This window comes from Rhinopithecus bieti, unplaced genomic scaffold (genome assembly GCF_001698545.2).
Source record: "Rhinopithecus bieti isolate Rb0 unplaced genomic scaffold, ASM169854v2 scaffold_19969, whole genome shotgun sequence".
Classification (NCBI taxonomy): domain Eukaryota; kingdom Metazoa; phylum Chordata; class Mammalia; order Primates; family Cercopithecidae; genus Rhinopithecus; species Rhinopithecus bieti.
The window spans coordinates 1244155-1255713 of record NW_016810434.1 but is presented as its reverse complement, the minus strand read 5'-3'; the positions used below and the strand labels follow the sequence as shown (position 1 = coordinate 1255713).

Genomic DNA, 11559 nt, shown 5'->3' with positions numbered 1-11559 from the left:
AAAAAAAAAAAAAAAAAAAAGGTAAATACAGCCAGATGTGGTGGCTCACGCCTGTAATCCCAGCACTTTGGGAGGCGAGGTGGGTGGATAGTGAGGAAAGGAGATCTAGACCATCCTGGCTAACACAGTGAAACTCTGTCTCTACTAAAAACACAAAATATTAGCCAGGCCTGGTGGCGGGCGCCTGTAGTCCCAGCTACTCAGAAGGTTGAGGTAGGAGAATGGTGTGAACCTGGGAGGCAGAGGTTGCAGTGAGCCAAGATCACGCCACTGCACTCCAGCCTGGGTGACAGAGCAAGACTCCGTCTCAAAGAAAAAAAAAGTAAATACAATAAAATAATTAAAAAAAAATTTTTTTGAGACAAGGTCTTGCCCTGTCCAGGATGGAGTGCAGTGGCACAAGCATAACTCAGTGCAGCCCCAACATCCTGGGCCCGAGCCATCCTCCCAAGCAGCTGGGACTACAGGTGTGTGCCACCATGCCCAGACAATTTTTTTTATAGAGACAGGGTCTCACTTATGTTGCCCAGGCTGATCTTGAACTCCTGGGTTCAAGTGATCCTCCTACCCTGGCCTCTCAAAGTGCTGGGATTACAAGTGTGAGCCACTGTGCCCAGCCTCTTAACTTTTAGACTAGAGGAGAATCATACTACTCTGTATGGTAATATCACACTTTGAACTCAAAAACAAACAAACAAAAACCAATAACAGGTCAGCACAGGAGACAGTGGATAAAGGAGATGCCTAAATTCCAAATGCTCCTTTATCTAGACTTATGGGTGCTTCTGTTCGTAAAATAATACAATATGAACTCTCTCCCTATAAATGTTAATTAATACTTTTGGTTAACCAGTACTTGAAGTACCTTATAGAGGACACAATTCTCTACTGTGAGGGAGGGGGTCTGGGAGAATTTTAAAACAACAAAAGATAAAATGCCAATCTGGCAATAAACAATAGGAACCTAGGGCATAGCACACAAGAAAAAAGGGCCCTTCATTCATACCTTTCTTTTGGGGGGGGGCGGGGGGGAACATGGTCTTGCTCTGTCACTCACACTGTAGTGTAATGGTACAATCATAGCTCACTGCAGCCTGAATTTCCTGGGCTTACATGATCCTCCCACATCAGCTGCCCAAGAAGACAGGACTACAGGCATGTAAAACTATGCCTGGCTAATTTTTAAAAAAAAAATCTGTAGAGATGGGGTCTCCCTATGTTGCCCAGTTTTGTCTCAAACTCTTGGCCTCAAACCATCTTACCACCTTGGCCTAAAGTGCTGGGATTATAGGCATGAGCCATCACACTCAGCCACCCATTTACACATTTCCATTTCTGCCTATATGCCTTCAGGTCTTAGAGAATCTCCTATTCATATTTCAACATGCAACTTAATTTAAACCACAAAAACATGAAAAATTGTTCTCGCATCTTCCCACCCTGCTGCCTGGACTAAGTGCACCATAACAGCTTGTGCAAGTCTCTACCACAATGTATGACAATTCTCTCTCCCACTAGACTATAGGCAGTTAAGCTGAGCCCATGTTTCACTCATTCATTTTTGAATCTTTAATACTTAATAAGTTGTCTGGTACATATTATGTATGCAATAAATCTTTGAACTAAATGTCCTTCTCTGCTTTAAAAACATCTCAGGTTCTGCTTAATGATTTCCAATGATTAATCAATGTATCTTTTCAGATTTTAATTAGCAGAAAAGAAATGCCTGACTGAAGATATTTTACGTTGGGTTTTTTCTTTAAGCCTAAAAATCTGAAAGATACTTATATACCTAAATACCAACCATACACTTTCATTGAGTAGTGAGAATACAAGTGATTTTAATTTTCCTTTTGTGAAGTATTTGGCAAATTACAAGAGATGTACATTATACAATAAAAGAGACAAATGGTAAGTGTTCATGCAAGGACAATTTTTAATTTAACTTGCAAATTAAAACATTCATTGGCAATAAACTGGGTTTCTATGATTTCTGAATTGGTAAGGGGTTTAGCAAGTGGATACAGAAAAGGCAGAAGTTGAGATGAGCTGGTTATGTTGCAATGTAATTAGTGATAGGTCTCTGTTATTTCAAAAAGTTTGTTTCAATCAACAAATGTTTATTTAGTGTCTATTATGTGCCAGGTACTATTTGAGACACTTAGGCTACCCCAGCACTTTGGGAGGCCAAGGTAGTAGAACTGCTTAAGGGCAGGAGTTTGAGACCGGCCTGAGGGATACAGCAATGAACAAAACAGGTCAAGTCTCTCACACAGCTTACATTCCCTAGAGCAGCAGTCCCCAACCTTTTTGCCACCAAGGACCAGTTTTGTGGAAGACAGTTTTTCCAAGGACCAGGTTTGGGGGTGGGGTATGGTTTTGGGATGAAACTGTTCCACCTCAAATCATCAGGCATTAGATTCTTACGAGGAGTGAGCAACCTAGATCCCTCGTGTGCACAGTTCACAGTAGGGTTTGCACTCCTATGAGACTCTAACACCACAGCTGATCTGACAGGAAGTGGAACTCACGTGACAATAGTTGCCTGCAGCTCACCTCCTGCTGTGTGGCCCAGTTCCTAACAGGCCATGAACCAGTACCAGTCCAAAGCACAGGGATTGGGGACCCCTGCCCTAGAGTAAATGAAACTACTAATTCAACAAGATCCCTTATTTCTTTCATCGAAGAAACACTTAGTCACTATTTGCATGCAACACTCTATCTTAAAAGGAAATATGAGTGAAAGCATAGCCAACATCCAAAACCAGCCCCAAAATATAAACAAAGTACACACAAACTGGAGAAGAATCCCTAAGATCCTCTTGTGAGTGGTGTGGCAACAGGATTCTCCCTAGAGAACTGTGGCTCAATCCTTTTATCACATCTTTTTTTTTTTTTTTTTTTTTTAGATAGTCTCACTCAGGATAGAGTGCAGTGGCATGATCTCAGTTCACTGCAACCTCTACCTCCCATGCTCAAGTGATCCTTCTGTCTCAGCCTCCTGAGAAGCTGGGACCATAGGCACATGCCACCATGCCCAGCTAATTTTTTGTATTTTTGGTAGAGACAGGTTGTGCCATGTTGCTCAGGCTGGTCTCAAACTCCTGAGCTCAAGGGGTCCGCATGCCTCGGCCGCCCAAAGTGCTGGAATTATAGGTGTGAGCCCCTGTGCTCGGCCGCTCTTCTCACATCTTAAGTCCCAGTGTCCATCAGTAATCACTAGATGCCCTTGGTTATACTGCAAGATTCAATTCAAAATTGTCTTTGGCAAAAATTTTAAGAAGTAAAAGTATTCTTACCTTTAGAACAGAACCACTGTCGGCAGGTGTGATATACGTCAGAGTCTCAAGAGACTCTTTGGGGAGGGGCACATTATTCTCATTTAACACAGCACTAGGAAGAAAAAGATAAACTCACATCATATAGGACCTGGGTCCAGGCAGGATTTTCAAAGAAGGGGCTTAGGAAAGAAGTGCAACAAATGCATGTAGGGAAAGGCATATGAAAAAATGCTCAACATCACTAATTATCAGGGAAATGCAAATTCAAACTACGATGAGACATCATCTCACTCCAGTTAAAATGGCTTTATAATTAAAAAGATAGGCAATAACAGATGCTGGTGAGGACCCATAGGAAGGGTAACCCTACGCTGCTGGTGGGAATGTAAATTAGTACAGCAACTTTAAAGAACAGTATGGCGGTTCCTCAGAAACTAAAAAGAGAATGACCATATGGTCCAGCAATTCCACTACTGGGTAAACATCCAAAAGAAAGAAAATCAATATATCAAAAAGACACCTGCACTCCCATTCTTATTGCAGTTCTACTCACTACAGTCAAAATACAGAACTGACCTAAGTGCCCATCAAGTGCTTAATGTATTATCACATGTACCCTGAAACGAAGTACATCTATAGTGCATCAATATTTTAAAAAATGAAACCGTGGACAAAGAAAGAAACCAAGAAAACAATGTGCCAACAAATATAGAATATTAATAAGAAAAATTATAAAAATGAATTAACAACTTTGAAGCTGAAAAGTATAATTGTTTTTTAACTTTAGAGGTACATGTGCAGGTTTGTTGTACAGGTAAACTTGTATCATGGGAGTCTGTTGTACAGATTATTCTGTCAGCCAGGTATTAAGCCTAGTACCCATTAGTTATTTTTCGTGATCCTCTCCCTCCTGGTGTGCTCTACCTTCTGACAGGCTCCACTGTCTGTCTTTCTCCTCTATGTGTCCATGTGTTCTCATCATTTAGCTACCACTTTACGCAGTATTTGGTTTTCTGTTCCTGTGTTAGTTTGCTAAGGATAACGGCCTCCAGCTCCACCCATGTTTCTGCAAAGGACACAATTTCATTCTATTTCATTCTTTTTTATGGCTGTATAGTATTTCAAGGTGTGTACATACCACATTTTAAAAATCCAGTCTGCCACTGATGGGCATTTAGGTTGATTCCATGTCTTTGCTACTGTGAATAGTACTGGAATGAACATACATGTGCATGTGTCTTTATGACAAAATGATTTATATTCCTTTGTGTATATACCCAGTAATGGGATTGCTGGGTTGAATAGTATTTGTTTTAGGTCTTTGAGGAATCACCCACTGTTTTTCCACAATGGCTAAACAAATTTACACTCCTACCAACAGTGTATAAGCGTTCCTGTTTCTCTGCAACCTCGCCTGTTATTGTTTGATTTTTTTTAATAATAGCCATTCTGACTGGTTGAGTTGGTGTCTCACTGTGGTTTTGATTTGGATTTCTCTAATGATCAGTGATGTTGAACTGTTTTCTATATGCTTGTTGGCCACATATAAGTCTTCTTTTGAAAAGTGTCCGTTCAAGTCGTTTGCCCACTTTTTAAGGTTTTTTTTTTTTTCTTGTAAATTTGCTTAAGTTCCTCATAGATGCTGGATATTAGACCTTTGTCAGATGCATAGTTTGCAAAAATGTTCTCCCATTCTGTAGGCTTTCTGCTTACTTGGCTGAGTTTCTTTTGCTATCCAGAAGCTCTTTAATTAGATCTCATTTATCAATTTTTGCTTTTGTTGCAATTGCTTTTAGCATCTTCTTCATGAAATCTTTGCCTGTTCCTATGTCCAGAATGGTATTGCCTAGATTGTCTTCCAGAGTTTTTACAGTTTTGGCTTTTACATTTAAGTCTTTAATCTGCCTTGAGTTGATTTTTGCACATAGTATAAGGAAGTGGTCCAATTTCAATCTTCCGCATATAACTAGCCAGTTATCCCAGCACCATTTATTGAATAGGGAACTGTTTCCCCATTGCTTGTTTCGGTCAGCTTTGTCGAATATCAGATAGTTGTAGGTGTGTGGCACGATTTCTGGGCTCCATTCTGTTCCACTGGTCTATGTGTCAGTTTTTATACCAGTACCATGCTGTTTTGGTTACTATAGCCCTAGAGTATAGTCTGAAGTCAGGTAGCATAATGCCTCCAGCTATCTCTTTTTGTTTAGGATTGCCTTGGCTATTTGGGCTCTTTTTTGGTTCCATATGAATTTTAAAATAGTTTCTTCAAGTTCTGTGAAGAATGTTATCAGTAGTTTAACAGAAATATCATTGAATCTATAAATTACTTTGGGCAATATGACCATTTTAATGATATTGATTCTTCCTACCCATGGGCATGAAATGTTTTTCCATTAGTCTGTATCATCTCTGACTTCGTTAAGCAGTGTTTTGTAGCTCTCCTTGTAGAGATCCTTCACCTCCCTGGAAACCAAGAAAATCCTAGGTATTTTATTTTTTTTATGACAACTGTGAATAGGACGCATTCCGGATTTGGCTCTTGGCTTGACTACTATTGATGAATAGGAATGCTAGTGATTTTTGAACACTGATTTTGTATCCTGAGACTTTGATGAACTTGTTTACCAGCTTAAGGAGCTTTCAGGCCAAGACTATGGGGTTTTCTAGATATAGAATCATGTCATCTGCAAACAGGGGTAGTTTGACTTCCTCGCTTCCTATTTGGATTCCCCTTCTTTCTTTCTCTTGCCTGATTGCTCTGGGTAGGCCTTCCAATACTATGTTAACAGGAGTGGTGAGACAGGGTATCTTTTCTTGTGCCAGTTCTCAAGGGGAATGCTTCCAGCTTTTGCCCATCCAGTATGATGTTGGCTGTGGGTTTGTCAGAGATGGCTTTTATTATTTTGAGATATGTTCCTTGAATACTTATTTTATTGAGAGTTTTTAACCTGAAGCAGTGTTGAGTTTTATCAAAACCCTTTTGTGCATCTATTGCGATAATCATGTGGTTTTTGTCTTTAGTTCTGTTTATGTGATGAATCACATTTATTGATTTGCATACGCTGAACCAACCTTGCATCCCAGGGATATAGCCTATTTGACTGTGGTGGATAAGCTTTTTGATGTGCTGCTGGATTCAGTTTGGCAGTATTTTGTTGAGTATTTTTGCATTGATGTTCACCAAGAATACTGGCCTGAAGTTTTCATTTTTTGTCATGTCATTGCCAGGTGTTCATATCAAGATGATGCTGCCTTCATAGAATGAGTTATGGAGGAGTCTCTCCTCCTCAATTTTTTGAAAGTGTTTCAGCAGTAATGGTACCAGCTCTTCTTTGCATATCTGGTAGAATTCAACTGTGAATCCGTCTAATCCTGGGCTTTTTTTGTTTGGTAGGCTGTTTACTACTGATTCAATTTTGGAGCTCATTATTGGTCTGTTCAGGATTCAATTTCTTCCTGGCTGCCTTGAGAGAGTGTGTGTGTCCAGGAATTTATTAATTTCTTCTAGATTTTCTAGTTTTATGGGCATAGAGGTATTTGCAATCTTCTCTGATAGTTAGGTGTATTTCTGTGGAGTCAGTAGTAATATCTCCTTTGTTGTTTTTGATTGTGTTTATTTAGATCCTCTCTCTTTTCTTATTAGTCTACCTCATGGTCTGTTTTATTATTTTTTTCCAAAAAAGAAACAACTCCTGTATTCATTGATCTTTTGTGGTTTTTTGGATTTTTTTTTTGAGACAGAGTCTCACTGTTTCCCAGGCTGGAGTGCGATGGTGCAATCTCGGCTCACTGCAACCTCCACCTCCCAGGTTCAAGTTATTCTTGAACCTCAGCATTCAAAGTAGCTGGGATAACAGGCGTGTGCCACCCCGCCCCGCTAATTTTTGTATTTTTAGTAGAGATGGGCTTTCACCATGTTGGTCAGGCTGGTCTTGAATGCCTGGTCTCAAGTGATCCATCCACCTCCACCTTCCACAGTGCTAGGATTACAGGCATGAGTCACCACACCCAGCCTCATTTATCTTTTCAATGTTTTGTGTGTGTGTGTGTGTGTGTCTTGATCTCCTTCGGTTCAGGTCTAACTTGGTTTTTTTCTTATCTTCTGTTAGTTTGGTTATCTTCTGTTAGGGGGGTTGGTTTTCTCTTGGTTCTCCAGTTCTTTTAGTTGTGATATTAGGTTACTAAAATTGAGATCTTTCTAACTTTTTGATGTGGGCATTTAGTGCTATAAATTTCCCTCTTTTTTTTTTGAGACGGAGTCTTGCCCTGTCGCCCAGGCTGGAGTGCAGTGGCGCGATCTCGGCTCACTGCAAGCTCCGCTTCCCAGGTTCACGTCATTCTCCTGCCTCAGCCTCCCAAGTAGGTGGAACTACAGGTGCCCGCCACCACACCCAGCTAATTTTTTTGTGTGTTTTAGTAGAGACGGGGTTTCACCATGTTAGCCAGGATGGTCTTGATCTCCTGACCTCGTGATCCGCCCGTCTCGGCCTCCCAAAGTGCTGGGATTACAGGCGTGAGCCACCGCGCCCAACCTAAATTTCCCTCTTAACACTGCCTTAGCTGTGTCCCAGGGATTCTGGTATGTCATATCTTTGTTCTCACTAGCTACAAATAACTTCTTGACTTCTGCCTTATTTTTATCATATACCCAAAAGTCATTCAGGAGCAGGTTATTTCATTTCCATGTAACTGTATGGTTTTGAGAGAATTTCTTGGTCTTGATTTCCAAATTTGATTGTGCTGTGGTCTGAGAGTGGCTGCTCTGATTTCAGTTCTTCTGCATTTGTTGAGGAATACTGTGTGTTCGATTATGTAATCGACTTTGGAGTATGTGCCATGTGGTGATGAGAGGAATGTATATTGTTGTTTTTGGGTGGAGAGTTCTGTAGATGTCTATTAAGAAAAACTTAAATCCAAAAGTTAGTTCACTGAAAGATCAACAACACTGACAAATATTTAGCTGGACTTATGAGGAAGAAAAAAGATTCAACTAATATCAGAAATTAAAAATAGCGGAGCCTCTCAGTAAAAAACAAAAAGGATTTGAAGAAAATACTATGAGCAATTTATTCCAGTAAATTAAATCACCTAGGTGAAATGCAAACATTCCTGAAAACAAATTACCAAAACTGACTCAAGACGAAATGGAAAATCTGAACAGACATAATAAGCAAAGAGATTGAATCAGTAATCAAAAACTTTCCAACAACGAAAAGCCCAAGACCATAGCTTCACTGGTGAACTCTACCAAACATTTAAAGAACTAACAATAGTCTTTCTCAATCTCTTCCAAAACACAGAAGAAGAGGGAACACTTTCTAAATCATTCTATGATGCCAACATTATTACCCTGTCACCAAAGTCAAATAAAGACAATGTAAGAAAATTACAAACCAGCCAGGCATGCTGGCTCACAGCTATAAACCCCAGCAATTTGGGAGGCTGAGGTAGGAGGACTGCTTGACACCAGGAGTTGGACAAACCTACAGGCCAATATCCCTTATAAGTACATATGCAAAAGTCCTTTAAAAATGCTATCAAACTGCTTCCAGAAGAATATTAAAAAGCTTATATTAACATGACCGAGTAGGATTTGTTCTAGAAGTGCAAGAGTGGTTCAGTATCAGAAAACCACATCACATTAACAGAATGAAGGAAAAAATCCCACACATAAGCATCTCAATTGATGCAGAAAAAGCTTAAGACAAAAATGCAACACTTTTCATGATAAAACAAACAGAACAGAAGGGAATTTCCACAGTATGGTAAAGGGCATATATGAAAAACACACACAAAACACTCAATGGTGAAGGACTGAAAGCTTTCCCTGTATCCCTTTCAGGAATAAAATAAGAATGCCAGTTTTTGTCTCTTCTATTCAACACTGTATTGCAAGTTCTAGCCAAAGCAATCAGGTAAGAAAAAGAAATAAAAACTTCCTAACTGGAAATAAGGAAGTAAAACTATCACTATTCACAGATGCCATAATCATGTATATAGAAAATCTTATAGAATGCAGAAAAAACTGGCTGGGTGTGGTGTCTCACGCTTGTAATCCCAGCACTTTAGGAGGCTGAGGCAGGCAGATCACCTGGGTCAGGAGTTCGAGACCAGCCTGGCCAACATGGTGAAATCCTGTCTCTACTAAAAATACAAAAATTAGCTGGGCATGCTGGTGGGGGCCTGTAATCATAGCAACTAGGGAGGCTGAGGCAGGAGAATCACTTGAACCCAGAAAGCAGAGGTTGCAGTGAACTGAAATCGTGCTGAAATTGCACTCCAGCCTGGGCAACAAGAGCAAGACTTCGTCTTTAAAAAAAATGCAGAAAAAAAAAACCTATTAGATCTAATAAACTCAGCAGAGTTGCAGAATACAAGATAAATACACAAAAATTGGTCATATTTCTATACACTAGCAGTGAACAATTTGAAAACAAAATTAACATTACAACAGCATAAAAGATGTAAATACCTAGGAAACAATTTAACCAAGGAGGCAAAAGACTTGTACACTGAAAACTACAAAACACCACTGAAATTAAAGAACACCTAAATAAATGGAAAGACATCCTACATCATGTATCTGAAGACTTAATACTGTTAAAATTACAGTACTAACCAAAGCAATCTATAGGTTCAATACAATGCCTATTAAAATCCCAGCAGCCTGTTTTGCATAAAGGGAAAAGCTGGTTCTAAAATTTATACAAAATGGCAAGAGATCCTTAATTGTCAAAAGAATCTTGGGGAAAAAAAACAAAGTTGGAAGACTCACACATCCTAATTCAAAACTTACTACAAAGCTACAGTAATCAAAACAGCATGGCACTGGCATAAGGACAGACATATAGATCAATGGAATAGAACTCAGAGTCCAGGACCAGAAGGAAACGACCAATTGATTGATAGGACTGCCAAGATCTAGGATAGAGACACCTGTTTATGCACAACCAAAAGAATGAACTTGGACCCCTACCTCACAGCATATACAATTTTTTTTTTTTTTTTTTTTTTTTGAGACAGGGTCTTGCTCTGTCACCCAGGCTGGAGTATAGTGGTATGAATGCAACTCACTGCATCCTCAACCTCCTGGCTCAAGCAGTCCTCCCAAGTAGCTAGAACTACAAGTATGCACCACCATGCTTGGCTAGTTGAAAAAAAAAAAATTGTAGAGGCGGGGTCTTGCTATGTTGCCCAGGCTGGTCTCGAACTCCTGGGCTCAAACAATACTCCCACCTCAGCCTGGATTATAGGCATGAGCCACCATGTCCAGCTGAAAAAATTAACTGAAAATAGATGGAAGATCTAAATATAAGTTTCCTAATACTGGAAGTTCTAGCCAAAGCTATGCAACTGTTAAAAAATTATATATATATAGGAGTACATCATTATGATCTTGAATTTGGCAATGGTTGCTTATATAAAACACCAAAAGCACAAGCAACCTAAGAAAAGTAGATACATTCGACTTCATCAAAAAAAAGAATTTTTATCCATCAAAAAGCATCACTAAGAAAGTGAAAAGACAATCCACAGAATGGGAGAAAATATTTCAAAATCATATATCTGGTAAGAGTCTAGTATCAGGAATTGATATTCAATCAAGGACTCCTACAACTCAACAATAAAATAAACCCAATTTAAAAATGGGTAATCTATCATGGGATTCGAAAAAAAAAAAAAAAAAGAAAAAGAAATGGGGTGGACAGGCACAATAGGTCAAACCTATAATCCCAGCACCTTGCAGGGCCAAGGTAAGAGGATTGCCTGAGGCTAGGAGCTTGAGATGAGTCTAGATAACTTAGTGAGACCCTATCTCTAAAAAATATATGTTTTTTAAAATTAGCTGGGCATGGTGGTGTGTGCCTGTAATCCTAGCTACTCAGAGGGCTGAGGCAGGAGGATCGCTTAAGCCCAGGAGTTCAAGGTTACAGTGACCTATGATTGTGCCACTGCATTCCAGCCTGGGTGATTAAGCAATAATGTCTCTAAAAAATAAGAAAATAAAGATAAAATTAAAAAATGGGCAAAGGACTTGAATAGACATTTCTCCAAAGAAGTTATACGAATGGCCAACAAACACATGAAAAGATCCCCAACACAGTTTGAAGTCAGGTAGCGTGATGCCTCCAGCTTTGTCCTTTTGACTTAGGATTGTCTTGGCAATGCGGGCTCTTTTTTGGTTCCATATGAACTTTAAAGCAGTTTTTTCCAATTCTGTGAAGAAACTCATTGGTAGCTTAATGGGGATGGCATTGAATCTATAAATAACCTTGGG

The 11559-nt window shown here is 39.5% G+C and overlaps 1 protein-coding gene across 1 annotated transcript in view; it reads right to left on the bottom strand.

Moving 5' to 3' along the window:
• EPB41L5 (erythrocyte membrane protein band 4.1 like 5) overlaps nt 1-11559 on the bottom strand; it is a 171459-nt gene that overhangs the window by 16044 nt on the left and 143856 nt on the right. The window contains 1 exon segment of the mRNA XM_017891982.1: nt 3300-3393. Coding sequence (XP_017747471.1) covers nt 3300-3393 — 94 coding nt within the window.